Source organism: Chenopodium album, chromosome 16, assembly GCF_948465745.1.
Source record: "Chenopodium album chromosome 16, dcCheAlbu1.1, whole genome shotgun sequence".
NCBI classification, from domain to species: domain Eukaryota; kingdom Viridiplantae; phylum Streptophyta; class Magnoliopsida; order Caryophyllales; family Amaranthaceae; genus Chenopodium; species Chenopodium album.
Genome location: NC_137849.1, coordinates 2,409,347 through 2,426,182, shown reverse-complemented (window position 1 = coordinate 2,426,182; position 16,836 = coordinate 2,409,347). Strand labels below are relative to the sequence as shown.

The following is a 16,836-nucleotide window of genomic DNA, read 5'->3' as shown; positions in this document are numbered from 1 at the left end:
AATTTGCTTTCAACCTTCAGTTATCTCTAACATATATAATTAGTGCAACTTGCAAGTAGGCAATTTGGCATGTTACTTGAAAGTTGAAACCAATTGCCTAAGCCATGCAAGTGATGCAACTCGAATATCCGGCGTCCGTATTATAAAGTTGTGTATTATAAAAGCTGTATGTACCAATGAAGTTTCGCATATAGCAAACACGCTCGTCTTACAGTGGCAAACTGGCAAATGCCCTGCTTGCCTGTATCAGTACTTGTATAACAAACGTCTCGTCTTACAGTGGCAAATGCCCTGCTTGACTGTATCAGTGTCGTTTGTGTACCTGGTTAACAACCGCCAGGTTGTTTGATGATTTGTGAAAAAACTAGCATTTTTACAAAGATTGGCAAACCTGTTAAATAAAATTTATACGTAACTAGGACAGGCACAGTGCAAATGATACTCAACTTTCTTTAACTATCACCATTGATAATATTGTACGGAGTATCTGCTAGAAGCAAAGGAAATATCCTGGCTTTCTCACGTCAATGGTTCATCTTCTAAAAACCAGCTTAACCATCCCTAAATTAAGAATAATCCTGTGAGATGCCAAATATGTTTCTCACGTTGATCCACACAAAAAAAATGAAGCATATTTGACATTTTGCCAAAAAAAAAAAAAAATAGGATTCAACACTTTTCACATGAACAACATAACATTGTCTCAGTCATGTATTTGATGCATAGGCCAGCAAAGAGAGTTTGCCATTTTACACACACGAAAATACACGAACAGAAGACTTTTCTAGTGGCACTACAAGGAGAAGCTAATTCTAACGGAAGACTTTCAAGAAAACTTTAGTCACTGTTCTTTCCAAATCCTACCAGTTACCCTCAGTTTTAATTCCTTCCTATCACCGCCTGAAAAGAAAAGAGCCATATTTCTCTGGATAATGAGGCCGTCAAAGCTGTCACGGACCTTGCGATGGCTATCCCTGATGCTCCTTGGCACTCCTTGCCAGCACAACTTTCTTCCATTTCCTCCTACCTCAAGGCTGTAATTATAGTTCTTTGCCTCATTGTCATCTCCCATGAATCGTAAGAAAGCTATGTAGACAGGAGCCATACCAAGCTGGAATGCTTCAAAATGAAGGCAAAAGTACTGTCCAAAGCAACTGAAGACCTGAAGTGCAAAAATAGGAAAGAAAATATTAAGACAAAACATAATCAAGCTATCAATATTATTATTTTAAGTAATACGAAGTATGAATTCTAAGCTCTCCAAACCATGTATCACTTCCTAAACAATCCTTTCAGTATTTAAATTTTCAACTCTCACTTGCAAAGTTATCTACTCCATATTAATATCTTTATATCTGCAACATATTGAAGGCAATAACCCTTTATGGCCCAAACCATTCTCTCTTACTCAAGTCATATGTCGTCAATTGTTTTATGACTTACAAAAATTAAAATTTTAATCTCAATTTCTCACTTTATAGTAATTGTTAACCCACGGAAGCATTGATATATTAACCCAAAAGGAAAACCCTGTGATTGAGAGATGCTAATTTTTGCATAAACATAGGTATATTCTAGTTATGATTCAATTAAAAGTTGCATGCTAAAAAACCAGTGGATGAATACAATCTGCTACTGATCCCATCCACATGGCTTAGGTTGTGTTGTCCTCAACATATTTTGACTTGTTTCCGACAAATTAAGTTCAGATAGACAGTTTAGACAATTAAAGTTAAGATATGTTTGAAAAAACACAGAGTGAGCAGATTATTTTATTCAGTATTCTAAATTTTAAATGGATGTACACAATCTGGAAAATGCTTACCGTAAGCATCCAAGTAGCATTTTCGACCTCATGGGGATTTGACTTCACGTAGCGGTGGTTGAATGTACTGCCACTGTGCATGTCAACTTTATGATCCTCCTTAAGGTGGGCCACCAGGTAAGGGATATCACCAATGACAGTGCATTCTGATCCAGCATAAGGACAGCTATAGGGTCTAAAGGAACATTGGGACTCATGCTTCAGCTTGCTATAGTAAGGATATATGCCCACACATCCGTAACTTTGATATTTACATGGAAGTTCAAGGGATGCAGCCACCTTCTCCAGGGCAAGGCATCTAATGTTACCAAGTTCATGCCTGCAAGTTGGGCACCGGTTGTGTACCCTGGGCTTGCAATTAGCACATATTGTGTGGCCATTTGAGCACTGCGTCAATGACAAAGGATACAATAATCAGAAAATGGCACAAACATATAAACCATGAAAGAGTCGTGCTCAGAATTTAACAACCACCAGCCCCTTCCCCTCCCCCCCACCTCCCCCCCCCCCCCCCCCCCAAACCTCATTATAGATAGTAAAAGGCCACTATTCATTCCCAAAAAAAAAAAAAAAAAAAAAAAAGGACTAGAGAGTAAGGGACTATGAACCAAGAGAGTTTGAAGGAGAAAGCAGAAATCAAGGAGAGCTTACATTTGACCTAAAAAAAACACTACTGAGCAAGGGGCCAGGCAGAGATGGAGCACGGTGATCTAGAATCTTTATAAACCAAATCACCATAGTTCGCATTCAACACTTTTGTTTTTCGTTAAACGACATTCTAGACCTCTGATTAGACTACTAGCATAAGTACATTAATACTCTTTAGTGCAAACCCCACGAAATGGGCTGCCTTTTAATTAATTTCCAAGAACTCTAGTGATGCAATTGGAGCAAGTTGTAATGGAAAAGAGTGAAAGATTCATCTCATTCTTGTAATGGATGTGAGTGCACCAGAAAACAGAAAAGTTGCCCTTAACATGAGTGAAATCTAAAGTAGTTTCAAGAATCTGCTTAAGACTATTTAATTTCTAAGCTGTTCATTTTCTCTGTAGGCTTTTGATAGCCACTACAGCAAATAATGGAATTTCTGACAGCATAAAAGAAGAAGGTGCTACCTTTGTTTTCAAAATTCTTTTAGAAGATGAGTGAAAAACTTGTTTACAAATCCTTAATACAGCAATACACTAATACTCAACATATATCTTTTCTCCAGATCAGCTTTCAACACGAGCATATCGATCATGAGATATATTTATCAGTCAATGATTTCATCGCCTGTCCCCTAGCCCCCGACCCAATCAAACAATTTCTGAATCATATTTAATTAAGACAGAGGCAGCAGGGAGAGCAATACATGGAAAATCCAAGTGCAAGAGTTTAAAATTTTCAACCAACTCGGGATATTCTGGTACTTTAGCATCACATAAGAAGCACTAGAGGCAGCCTCACCTGGTGGATTGGAGGGTACATGGCAGTTAGGCACACTGGGCACTCCAGCAGCTCATAAACACTGCTAGACACAATTGGATTTGGTTTAACAGTACTTTGTGCAGTATCCATCACATTTTCTACAACATCAATCATATCCTCGGTCGAGGGAGGGTCGATAACTTCAGGCTTCCCCCTCACATCATCAAGATATGGACTTCCAGTAGCCATATTGTTGGCCAAATAGCTATCTGAAAGCAAAACAGAATGTTATCATCAATTCCTTTTCAGTAAAATAGTGTGTAAATACTCTTTGCAAATCATCAACTCCTTTTCAGTAAAATATATCAGGAAATATAAGTTCTAATAAGCTAAGTTTGGGGCTTATATTTCGCAAAGATAAGTGTACCGAAACTCAATTCACAAATATAATAAGCTCTCATAAGTTAAGTACAGGGCTAAAAAGTTCTTAAATCAAGTGAAGAGACTTTTTTGATGGAGGAAAACACCCTATTATTGAAATCTAAAGCCAAGGTACAAACACATTGACATAACCTAAACGATAGCCATACAACTATTCAAGGCCTTCATCTAATTAAGTTCTATCCGAAATCATAAAAACGCGATTTAAAATGTTAATGCAAACAAGGGTGAGGATTACATACCAACAATTTTCCACTCAGTTCGAAACCCGTTACCAGCTTTTCTCTCTTCAAATGTGTTGACTGATTTTGATCCCTTGTCTACAAATAGACAAAGCAAAAAAATGTTCAACAATTAAGGTAACAGTAAAACCCATGATTATTTTTTGTTTTATCAAGTGCAAACATCAGTAAAAAAATGAAGGACCTAAATATCAAGCTTTTTCAAAATATGCATCACAACAATAAAATCCTAAATAAAGACGAGCATATATAGATTCTTATGCACATAAAAGCGCATACTTCAAAATGCCTAATTATACAAGTAAAACAAACAATCATCCAGCTATAATTTAGACTATGTTAGGAAGTAAAAACTAGGAAAATAGAAATCATCTTATTTGCATTAAGTTGTTTTTTTTTTTTTTTTTTTTTTTTTAATCTACAATAAACAGAAATTCAAACAAACTATTTGCTCACAATTACAAATAAGATATAAGGTTAATTCTCAATTATTTTTAGTACTCCGTAAGTGTTATATTTTCAAAAGATGTAAAGTTTGAAAATTCATAAATACAGGAAAGAAAAAAAATACAAACTTTACAAAAAAATCTACGCCATAAAATGCAAAACATTCAACATTCTAACTTTTAAAATAATAAATAAATTACGGACCACAGATAATTTGATAAACAAAAACCTCTAATAAAATGGCATATCACATTTAAAAAGAAATATCATAAACAAAAACTCGAACCCAAGATTTTAATATCAAAATTAAATTGATCAGTTGTATTACTACTCAGAAAAACCCAACAATTAAAAATTAGAAATTTGATCGTCAAAACCCCAAATCATCATCACAATAAAACCCACAAACAAACAATCAAACAAGAAGAATTAAATGAATTAAAACAAACAAACAATTAAAAAATAAAGAAACAATATTTACCGTGAAATGAGGAATTCAAAATTTGAAATTCAAAACCCCATGAAAGAACAAAGAAGAATAAAACCCTAAAAAGATGGAGGACGGTGGAAATTGGAGGCCCTCAACTCTAACATGAACAAAAATTGATTTGAATTATAAAAAAAAGTGGGGAATTTGAAGTTTCAGAAGAACTAATTATTAAATTTGTTTTTTTTTGGCCGTCTGAAAATGGGAATAATATGGGAGACGACTAATAAATAAATAATGAGTAAGAGTAATAAATATAAATATTTATTACAATATTATTATTACCAACAATAATAAAAAAAAAAGAAATATAGCAAGGCCTGCAATTTAGTTAGAGGCAAGATATTTGAAAATAAAGAGAGTAAGAAAAAATTGGAAAAAGAGAAGAGAGCGTATGTTTGTGTAAATGTGTCAAGTTGATGGGTTTTTGGGGTTGACAGACTTTTTATGGAGTAAATACAAAAAGAACTAGTCAATACTTGTGGGGTCTTTCCTTTGGTTTAAATAGAGAGGGACTGAGGAAGGATCATCCAAATTGTTTGTTCATCTAACACCTACCCTCATCATGATGTAAATTATGAATTTATGACGAGTTACGGATGATGAACCCGTTGAGGTCTTGACTTAATGGCAAAGATCTAAGATTTTTGTATGATTTAATATTAGTTTGAATTTTCTTTCTGTGTTTGTAAGTTATGCTGTTCTTGTGGCTCATTTGTACACGAAAAGAAACAGCTCTGTACTCGATATTTGTGAGAAAATTTAATAAGATAGTTTGATGATTTATAATGAATTTACCTTATAGAGAAAGATTATCTCATCAAAATTTTGATTGATGGTAAGACTCTTGTGATTGATTGATATATTTTTGTTACTTAGACTCATATGATTAATTGATTGAGAAATTTTCGTTACTTAGTGAAGATATACGGAGTACTCTTACAACTGATTGATCTTTCCTTAGGTATATTGTTATTAGATTGCAAATCAAGAATGCAATGAACTTTGATATTTTTTTTTTCAAGGATTTCTTCAAGAGTATATATGGAATCTATAAAAGTTTAAATACTTCAACTTCAATTTAAGAATTGAATGATTATAGATGAAACTTCGCTATATAAGAATAACTTATTACTATATGGTTTTATATTCTTTCCGCATTATCTTTGTGCTTTTAAGAATTTTCACCTTAGCAATGCAAAGTCTAAAAACGTACATCTAATAATTCGGTGCATTTTTTTTTTAATTAATTTCAAACTTTTCATGAGTGTATATGTCGCCCCGTCATAAGAATGAGAAGAAATTTCTTGTGTGATTTTAGCAATTCGTAGATGAATGATTGATAGACATTTATTCGCAAATAACTAGCCCTCTATAAAGCTCCATTTTGAACCATTAAAGAAAAAAACTTATGCTCTTTCAAGTGAGAAAGCCCTTCAATATAGACTATTTAAAAGATACATACCGAAATAGAAGTATATACAAACTACTTCTATTCTTTATAGTTGCAATATTTTTGACTTAAACGCCATTCAACTACTGTACTTTGACGAGTTATAATTAATGAAAATGTGGTCAAGTGAAATTTTGTTAGATTTGTCTCAATTTATATACTTTTAAAATCTCAGATTTATAAGTTTTAGGTATTGATAATCAAAAATATTAATATTGAACAAATGCATTGACAAGCGTGAAATGAAAATTATTGCTATGTTTTGCACACAAGTAGCAAAACTAAACATTTAAACTGTATTCCAATCAAAGCTAGTTAAAATAAACATCTTTCATTCAAAGAAATTAGTTGTTTTAACTGTTTTCTTTTCCATTAATCAATTAGCCACCAACCCCTCAATCAAGTAAACAAAGTTGCCCCCTTATCCCAAATCTTAGCTCTAAATAACTAACGAAACTTATATATTAGTCGCCTTCCAACCAATCTACCAATGTAAGACTATTTTATTCACATGTGCATGAAAAATGCCCAACAAAATGTGTTATTGTAGATCATTTTGGAAGAAAGGAATGAGAGGGTGAGTAATTGCCTAATTGGGTAACTGTATAGTTGTATGCCAATTACATAGTGATTCACCTTTGCAGCTCTTTATCAAAATTAGTCAACAAATTTATTTGAAGCAACCAACTAGAGGTTCAATTGGTAAGCAAATTGATGTCGTTTAAGGCAGTTTTGACCATTGGCTCAAGTGGTAAGCAATTTCGTATAAAATAGTTGTGAATACAAGGTGAAGATTAATGGAAATCCACATACCCACTGTGGGCAGTGGGCACTTGCCAACAAAGTCATTGCCATACCCGCTCCAAACATAAGCGAGTACATTGCAAAATTAGCAAATAAATGAACTAATGACTGCTTGGCATCCCTGGTTGCTAGTTCATCTAACTTTTATACCTTTGTCAACCAAGTCTTCTTCAAATCAACGCAAGTAAGAGAACATTGTACATGGATATACAATGTTTGTGTACACTTTTCGGCAACCTATCATTGGAACCCATTTGATGAAATCTTCTTCAAACTCATTCTCACATAAGCAGAACTACACAACAAATCATTGGAACCCCTGTTTTTCAAACCCAACTTACCATTAATGGAAGAATCCATTGAACTTTCCCATAGTGGAACAATTGTTTTGACGGCAGTGATCGAAATCCTTGCCCATAGAATTGGATACCCAAATTTAGTAGTGGAGCTTTTTTTTTTTTAAAAAAAAAGAAAAAAGTTAACTTGGTTCATTATGCTTCAAAAGTTCAATAATAAGAAAGTATAGAAAACTCGACAATTACTAGGCCCGTTCTTTTGGACTGAATGCATTCTAATTGAATGGACTACAAACAAGTGAGGAAACCAACTGAATTGAGCTGAAGTACAGAATAATAAGTCCAAAAGAACAGAGCCTTCGACCAACAGATGTACCTGAAAGTAATATATTCCCACAAATTGTGAGAAACAAAGGTGAAAGTAATATATTCCCACAAATTGTGAGAAACAAAGGTCTACGTACTAGCGTATACATTGGATGGATTCAGATTTCCAACAAGTCTAAATTCAGTCCATACTTTGGAATATTGGCAATTGTGGCTAATTAGCATAAGTTACATTGTAACCACTCAACTAATGCCCATTTTAAATACAACACAGTTCCCTTGAAAATTATTAATGAACTATAAAGCTGATATACATACAGGATACAAGGAAAAGAAAACTAAACAAATGAAAAAAGAAAAAAAAAGAAAAAATTTACCAAAGACTTACAGCAAGTGACGGAGGATGAAGTGAATCATGACTGATGCTCAACTTCAAACCAGAAAAGGACAGAAGAACGACCATAAATGACTCGTACACTCTGCAACACAAGGGTGCCACTGGTCAAAACAGCCTTGGCACCACCTTCAATCCTAGTACGAGAAACAGTAACACCATCTCCGCGGGAGTTTGAAGAAAGAGATGGTAACTTCTTTGGCCCCGTGGCTGTGCTCACTATGGGGCATGAAAGATAATCCAGAGGATCGGTTTCACATTGGAGGAGACAACTGTCTATAATCAACCTCCCACTCCTATGAAGCAAGCAGCAGCCGAGCTCAGCCTTCACTGTCAAGTTTGTAATTTTGCAGGTGGAAAGGAGCTCCAGAGCACTGTTTAACAAAAAAAAAACAATGCACAGACGATACTTTCATTTGCATCCAAAAAGAATATAGGGTCACTACCCATAAGCCCAAATGCCCAACCAATCAAGCCTAGAAATAAAAATTTCCGATCACTTAATCTCTCTAGCATGAAGGTTTGTCTCAATTGCCTGGCTGGCACCAATGAGTGGGAAAATGAAAAAAACATCTCAATCAGATTGGTGAAAGGCTTCAACCCCACAGGTTTAGCAGCAATGCTTGAACTTAAAATGCTCAAGTTTGGCAGGGACATCATTTAGAAAGGCCCATTCAATAAAGCCCAACAGTAGAAGGCACAGCAAAGAAATTTTGCGAACCTGTCAGTGCCCCGGGAACAAAGAAGAGTGGTTTCTTCTGGAAGCTCGCCTCCACCAATCTGAGCAAAAATAATAAATTAGAATATTTAAAAGGCAACAATAATGCGCACAAAATTATGAGATAGCAAGGATACACCTGACCTATTCCTCAACTGAGAAAAGCATGCTTTAAAGACATATTTAATTTGCTGCGTTACTTTAATAAGATACAAATGGATGCGAAGTGGTGAAAGACCAAAAAAAACAAAAGATCAATCCATTACACCATTACCATCTAAATCTAAAATTATGTGTTGCACTAACACTACTAGAGCATGTATTTTGGGGTTCTTCAAGTAATTCTTCAAGTAGTACTTGAAGAAGAGAACTCAAGAGCCAACTCTACCACAACAGTGGGGCTCTTGAGTAAGCCCTCAGGTGGGTCTCCACGAAGAGTCACTTGAGAATGGCTAAAGTCATCAAAAAAAAATTGGAGAGCTGCTTCTACCCCTTCATTAAATGACATGAGTCCATGGTTCTTTGAATTTTGTTGGCCTACACTTAGGTGTATCCACATAAAGACACACTTACCATTGTTGGGGTTTTTTTGGGTAGAGATCTTGAGAGTGTCTTGAAGCGAGAGGGTGGAGATCTAGTTCTACCAATGTACCTGCTCTTATAAGCGCACAGTTGTGCACGCATAAAAGTGTAATTTACCCATCCATATGATTCTCGGGAAATTTTGAGAAACATTCAGATTCTCCTAGGACTTGCCCTAAGTCATTTGAGATTTTTTTTTTCTATATGTTCTAACATTATTGATTTACCCCACAACTAATAAAAGAACCCACCTCCCTAAGGAATGCTAGCGAGTTTAATCATATACGATTATACGAGTCTTTGACCAACAATACTCAACAAAAAAATAAGACGATACTTGAGGCTATTAAGCAAAGTGTACCTTATTAGATATCCTTTTTCAATATTATATTCAAACTAATCGCTTTTACATAGGTCAATATCAAAAAGACAAAAACAGATAAATAATCAGTGCTAACATAAAAGAAAGCAAATGTGCATGTGGACAAGTATACCAAAATCCAACTTGTACTAAAAGGAAGAGATAAAAGGTGAGGGATTGAAGCAAACTAAATTATACATCTACACTGACACTGACACCGAACTCCCTATGCATATGCATATGGCTATACAGGGGAGACTCACACAGTCATACCAAGTTGCACACAGAGCACAAATAAGAATGATCAAAACATTTGGAAAGGGCAGAGGCTCTGGCCTCTGGGGGTGTGGAAAAACTGAAACAACTCTTACAAGAGTTCAATGGTTTCTCTTAATAAGTAAAACAACAGTAAATATGAAATGAAGAATATTATTTGGAGAGATTATTAATATTACCAGGCAGAGAGGCTTCTTGATCTGAATGTTAGAGGTAAAATGGACCCCTCCAGCAGCAATCAAGATGGTATCACCAGGCCTAAAAGACAAGAAGCCTGTGAGATTAATTGATTTGTATTAAGAACATATGACAGCCACTCAGCCAATTTAATTTGTACTCACTTTGCAGCGGATACTGCAGCATCTATACAAGAGAATACACCAGGTTCTGAATAATCCTTAATAGTTCGGTCAACTCTCAACCATAGGCGTGGGTGACATGCCAAGAATCGCCATCTGTGGCAAACGAGGGCGGTGTTATAACGATCTGCAAACTCAAAAGTAATAAGTGACAAAAGCTGATACACCACAATAATACGCTGAAGCAAACTAATAAGAAAATAAGTCCATACACCATCAACACAAAACCTCATCCACCTGAACTATAGCACTACCAATAAGGACAATTAACTATATGAATTATAAAGTCCTATACAATCTAATAAAAAAATGTTTAGCAAATTAAAGGGAAAAGGAAAGACAAGCAATTATCAAGCACTTCTTCCACAACCATAGCCAAAGCAACCCCATAAGTCCAAAATTTGAATGTAAAAGCGAGCAAACATATCAGACACGGATTCCAGAACCTATTAGCCCCATCATTTCTACAGTATTACTTCTTCGATAGACTACATCAACGACAAGAATCCATGGAGGAAACTCTTGAAGCAGACCAATACAATAACAGAAGTCACTGCCTCGAAATCCATTCAGCTAAACAAAAACTGATAGATGTATGTCCCATCACATTCAAATTTCAGCTCAATCAATGTTTAAAGGCAGCAATAACCCCCACAAAGGCAAGCATTTTGTTTGTCATACTATTTTTAAAAGTCTCAAGACGCCACCTTTCAATTCGTAGACTAAACAATTCATCCATTTCTAATGCAAGAAATTAATCATTTCACAACAATTTGACAAACCCTAAACGAACAAAAGAATCCAGTAAAACCCAATAACCAAAATTAAAACTTTCAACCTTCTATAACCCCAACTTCACAATTAAGCTCAATTAAACAATCAAATTCCACAAAATACGATATGGGAATACCTCAAATCAGAATAAAATGATCCAAAATCACAGCAAGAGGGTAAACAACCACCAAATTGAACAGCAATTTAAGGTTTCGAAATCAAATTGAAAACTGTAAATTGGGGAAAATAAAATTAGGGTAAAGTAACAAACCAGGAAGAGGAGAGAGGAAGCTGAAAATGTGCATGAGGCAACCATCATCCAAAGTGTTGATTGGGGAATCAGAGGTAGTGGATAAATGCTTTGAAAGACGCCTCCATTTGTTCTTACTCCTCTGTTTTCCCCCAAATTTAGGCATAGATATAGCTTCGGAAGCAGAGTTTGATTGCTCCTGATCAGCTATAGACGCCATAGAATTCAGTTTTCATGAAGAAAATCTGGGTTCTTTTGGTGCTGCAATTCTGGGGGTTGAAGAAACGGTGATTTACAGAATTTTGTGCACCTCAAAGTCTCAAACCGACGACATCAACGATAAATTAAAAAGTTTGCGTGTAAACTCAGAGATAACTTAGGAATTTTTTATTTTTTATTTTTTATTTTTTTTTGGAAAGCTCCAAAGAGCAAAATACTGTTTATTTCATTAAGGGCTTGTTTGGTTCACTTAAAGTATGTTTAGATAAAGAAAGGGGAAGGAAAACAAGGGGAGGAAGGAGAAGAGGAGGGGAGAGAAAGGAAGGTGAGGGAAGAATGGTGACTTTTTTCTTTCAAATCTCTCCATTTCTTACAATTTAATCCATCCGTTTCTCTTTCCTCTAATTCCCTTCCTTCCTCATTTGTTATCCAAATAACAGATACCCCATCTCTCCATTTTTCTTCCCTTCCCTTCTTTTCCCTCCATTTCCTTCAATCCAAACACACCATTATTTTTGCTTATCTAATCTGAATGTCAGATTTGACCAAACTTTGACCTTAAATATACGATAATCTATGCGGAAAAAATATATCAAGTGGGGTCTGGTTAGATTCGTAATAATGTGTATTTTATTAATATGTGGTTTTCATATATTGAGCGATAAAAAATTGCACATAAAACGATAATCTGATATGAATTTATTTTTTTTTGTCTGAATTATTTTTTCTGAAATAAGTAAAAATAAGGTAAACTAAACAAGGCTTAAGTTGGAATAGATTGGTATGTGAATCTCATACTAGAGAGATTTGGATTCTAAAATGTAGGAGTTTATAGGTACTACGCAGCGGAAATAACATACATGAATCATATTCAATAAAGTACCTAATCCCAAGAATCGCATGCATAACACACAAGACACATAATCATACCTTTGAAGCGTGAATTCCACGAAGCTATTCGACAGGCAAATCAGGGAGAGAATAGAGCCCCAAGTGTTGCTCCTCTACTTAGTCCACGAGATTCGAACGAGCCGTCCACCAATACTAGATTGGTCGAGTGATTGAGGAAAACCGCGATCACCACCTTTTTGGACAACCGACCACCGCACGAACCACCACCACCACGAGACACCACCGTGCGCCGGGAGGAGGGGAGTGACGTGAGAGAGGGAGTATGAGAGGGGTTGGTTTCGTGTTTGCTAATTAGGGTTTGATCTAAATGATCAGTTAATTCCTTGCATGCAAACCTAGGCACCTAGTCTATTTATAATCTCATTATAATTAGACTAGGGCACGAAGCCCAATAGCCTCTCAAAGCCCCATATGGCCGGCCACCTAGAGTGATGAGGCCCATGATGGGCCTCGTCCTCTAATGCTCGATCTAGCCCCTTTGTGTGACCTTATAGGATCCGTCCAATCGGGCTTTGGCCTATTTTACTAGTCCAAAGATCGTAAGTACCTCTAGCTATGGCAAGACGACGACCCAAATGTCCGGACTTAATTATCTCCATAATTTGATCCAATTATATATCTAGTAATTGCACACGACGAAGACATAACTCCTTCAATCTCCCACTTGTCTGAGACAAGGGTGCAATATTCAAATTCCTTAAGTCAATGTATATGTCGATTTGATAATATGATTGCATCACATGTCGAGATCATATTAATCTACAAATCGTTTCTTGAAATCTGAGTTAGAATTACAAAACCAAATGATTACTGAGTAATGCATTTGAACGCGGCCACGTATTTTCTGAATTCTCCCTCTTCAAGCGGCCATGACACATTTCCTAATTTAATAGGTAGACTCTATCCAATCTTGTGGCAACAAGCCTCCCACTCAACTTCTGAAATAACCAGGAAACACCCTTTATAATCTCCAGTTACGGAAAGACGTTTGAATGTACCACAGTTATAACATCCATTGAATGAAATCAATGTTCCACTCATGTCAAAGGAATCCACTAATATATACGGAAGCTCTATACTTGAACTTCAAAGTAGGTCAATAGTTCAATCATGCATCATTCATGCATATCCAAGTGATTGATCGAGCATCACTATGCCCCTATAGCCCATGAAACCGAGCTATCCAATCAATCTTACATGCTAGTCCATTTATTGAAATCATTTATGTCCACTTTAATGATTTCGAACTAGGAACTTAAGTAATATGTGGATTTTGTTCACCTGTGGGGTTTCATACACCAGGTCTCTATCTGATAGATAACCTGATGAGCCCATCAATCCATAATTATTTTGGACATTTTATTTAATTTCAAAACCATAATTAAATAAGAGAAATAATAATTTCTGTTTTAAACATAATTCTGCAAATTGATGTATTTTCTTATGTAATATGTTTCCACAAACATACACAACTTAAAATACATAATTTGCTTCAATCCAAGACTTTAATGTGACTTTCATACCTTTGTCTATGGAAGGGGTTTAGTGATTTCTCACTCATAATAAAACTTCGCAGAACGTGACCTTCCGCCGGTCAATGATCTCATAACTGAGGCGATATTTTATATCCATTTGTTTGGATTTGTAATGTGACCCTGGCTCCTTTGTTCTTGGGCAAAGGTGATCCTTTAGTCATATTACATTTTAATCCGAACTTCCTCTAAAACTATCCGACTATAGCTTAATACACATATTCTGACATTGAGCATGCAATAGTGCTCTGCTTTGAACTTTTCAAGCTCACTGTATTTCTCCATACTGACAAAATTGTGCGTCTAGATCAAAATCTAGAGTCATCTTGCCTGTTTGGAGAGAACTCGCATTCGTAAAACTTTTGACAAACTTGTTTACCTTTAACACCATAAACTAGACAAATTCCTTTAGTGCTTCTCAAGTACTCAAGGATTTGTTCTTGGTAACTTTCCGTATGCTTATTCTGTATTTGCTTGAAACTTGCTACACATGCACAAGTCATATGTAACAACTTGCTTTGTACATTTCATGGTACATGTAATGGTCCCTTTTGCAAAAGCATTAGGTCCACTGCCTTTACAACTCAACTCAACTAGCTTTTAAGGCACTGAGTTTTACTGAGTGTAAAACCATGAAACATGGGAAGAGATCCTCTCTTAGAATCTTGCATCTTGAACTCGTCAAGAACCTTATCAACATAAGTCTCTTGATTTGGTCCAGTCATCCTTCAAGATTCACTTTGTGGATTTTGATTCCCAATATGTACTCAACATCTCCTAAGTCTCCCATATAGAAACAATCTTTCTAACCATTGCTTGACTTATTCAAGCATTGATATATCGTTTCATATGAACTGTATGTCAACTACATACTAGACTAAGAAGACCAATTGCTCCCACTAAACTTCTTGTTTCTACAAGATTTCTTTTCATTCTTCCAAGGTAATCAAACTGTTTGATTTCCTAATGAATATTTCAACTCCTTAATGCTTACTTCAATCCATAAATGAATTTCTGAAGTTTGCAAAACTTTCTAGGAATTTCTGGAATTCAAAAACTTAAGTTGTATCATATACATCCCATCCATCAAGAACATTTCATGAAGGTGATTTTGATTTCCATAACTAGAAATAATCCGAATAGGCTTACATGACTAATAGGTTTGACCCTATTTGTTAGACTATCATGGACTAGCACATCTTTACAGACATGGAGTCCATTCTGGATTTCTTGGCCTTAAGCCATTTCCTGAGTTGGCACTTGTCCAAAGCTTGCTTGTAGGTATGGATTCCAACCATTCCAATAGGAAAATTTTAGAATCCACCTTTTACTAGATTCCAACAAACTGTTTGTTTTAATCTTAAGTAACCTACGATAGGTATGAGCGACAATAGAATTATTCTCTTCAACTCATTGAAGCCTTTCATTCTAGTAGGACGATAGAAGTCTCGCTAGTTGAATTAGCTTACTTCGACACATGTTTTATCAAATTAGCTGATTTCATGCGCATTCGTCTCTAATGTAGTGTTATCTACATCCCTTTGTTGCTCGTCTCGAATCTCATCGAGATCTAACTTTACTCCCACTTGGCTTTGTAGGAAGACATTTCTTGCTATAAAGACACTATCGCGAGCAACAAACATTTTGTTTTACGCGATTGTAGGAATAATACCTCTGATTTAGGGTTTATTATGTCATCTTTGTAAACATTTTACATAAATTTCATATTCCCTCAATCCTGTTTAGAAAAGATTATTTTGGAACATTTCCATCCTTTCTATTGCTTTGGTTAAGTTTCTATTTAGTATATTCGCAATTGTTGTTGTTCTAATGCATATCCTCAAAACGATATTTGTAAATCATTAAATCTTGGATCGAACCATGGCAAGCAAAGTTTGATTCCTACTCTATACATACATTTTAATTGTAATGTTCCTGGATTGTGAACTAATTCAACAATTCCTTTAGATGATCATTTGTTTTGAGTTAAACATTTATCACAACAATCATATTGTGGTGCTAAATTGTTTATCTCAAACTTGATTTTACATTTCATTTTTGGAATTTTGAACATTTCAATGATTCCAACTTTTATTTCATTAAGTAATTATCGACATATTTACTTAAATCGTTAATAAGAGCAATGAAATAGTTAAATCCTTTTGCTATATCTTGAACTTATGGTACACACACATCATATGTTTGTGTTCCAAAAGGTCATTTTAGCTCTTTTACCCTTTCAACTAAAAGGTAACTTGGTCATTATACCTTATCAAGCATGACTTCTAATTCTTAAGTGATTCATAATCATATAAGAGTAAGAGTCCATCCATAACTTTGGATGTGCAAATGGTTTATGTGACCTAACTTTACTTTGTTATAAGTATGTTTGCTTTGAATCATCTAAATTTACTTTTGTGATCTACATATATCAATGTCATAAATAAAATTAACTCATATCTAGCAAAATGAAAACAATTTATTACCTTGGTCATGGATCAACATTTGTCCAAGCCAAGTAAAACAAATCAGTATTCAAAACAAGAAAACTGAAATATTGTCTCATCAAACACTGGAAATAGTTCTAAATGTCATGATAAACTAATCAGAAATTAAAACTATGAAGCTATCTCTGGCCACTCAAATACTTCTAGTGCACCTTCAAGCTCCATCTCCATGCTAGCTTCACTTGTTTGCAGTTCCTGTGCAACATCATAATGTTAAGCA

At 35.2% G+C, this 16,836-nt stretch overlaps 2 protein-coding genes across 3 annotated transcripts; both read right to left on the bottom strand.

The window, feature by feature from the left end:
- Positions 1–636: 636 nt before the first annotated feature.
- Positions 637–5,273, bottom strand: LOC145586054 (E3 ubiquitin-protein ligase DIS1-like). The gene is made up of 5 exons (XM_081642772.1): positions 4,847–5,273; positions 3,919–3,996; positions 3,275–3,504; positions 1,826–2,212; positions 637–1,162 (listed from the first exon to the last, which is right to left on the bottom strand). Exons 3-5 carry the CDS (start codon positions 3,482–3,484, stop codon positions 842–844), a joined length of 918 nt encoding a protein of 305 aa, XP_081498898.1. The 5' UTR covers positions 3,485–3,504; positions 3,919–3,996; positions 4,847–5,273; the 3' UTR covers positions 637–841.
- Positions 5,274–7,562: 2,289 nt separating this feature from the next.
- On the bottom strand, positions 7,563–11,905 carry LOC145586055 (F-box protein SKIP5-like). 2 transcript variants are annotated; one of them, XM_081642774.1, is made up of 6 exons: positions 11,468–11,905; positions 10,405–10,549; positions 10,243–10,321; positions 8,848–8,906; positions 8,121–8,500; positions 7,563–7,781 (listed from the first exon to the last, which is right to left on the bottom strand). In XM_081642774.1, the coding sequence occupies exons 1-5, from the start codon at positions 11,664–11,666 to the stop codon at positions 8,146–8,148; spliced, it is 837 nt and encodes a 278-aa protein (XP_081498900.1). In that variant the 5' UTR covers positions 11,667–11,905; the 3' UTR covers positions 7,563–7,781; positions 8,121–8,145. The 2 variants fall into 2 exon arrangements, with proteins under 2 accessions (XP_081498900.1, XP_081498899.1); XM_081642773.1 differs by lacking the exon at positions 7,563–7,781 and having other exon boundaries at positions 7,950–8,500; positions 11,468–11,904.
- Positions 11,906–16,836: the final 4,931 nt, after the last annotated feature.

Coding starts and splice junctions, on each gene's coding strand:
- LOC145586054 (XM_081642772.1), bottom strand. CDS start 3,484: ATGGCTACTGGAAGTCCATATCTTGATGATGTGAGGGGGAAGCCTGAA. Junction 2,213..3,274: donor TGTACCCTCCAATCCACCAG/GTGAGGCTGCCT, acceptor TCATTGACGCAG/TGCTCAAATGGCCACACAAT. Junction 1,163..1,825: donor ATGCTACTTGGATGCTTACG/GTAAGCATTTTC, acceptor TTTGCACTTCAG/GTCTTCAGTTGCTTTGGACA.
- LOC145586055 (XM_081642774.1), bottom strand. CDS start 11,666: ATGGCGTCTATAGCTGATCAGGAGCAATCAAACTCTGCTTCCGAAGCT. Junction 10,550..11,467: donor CTTCCTCTCTCCTCTTCCTG/GTTTGTTACTTT, acceptor TTGAGTTTGCAG/ATCGTTATAACACCGCCCTC. Junction 10,322..10,404: donor GCTGCAGTATCCGCTGCAAA/GTGAGTACAAAT, acceptor CTTGTCTTTTAG/GCCTGGTGATACCATCTTGA.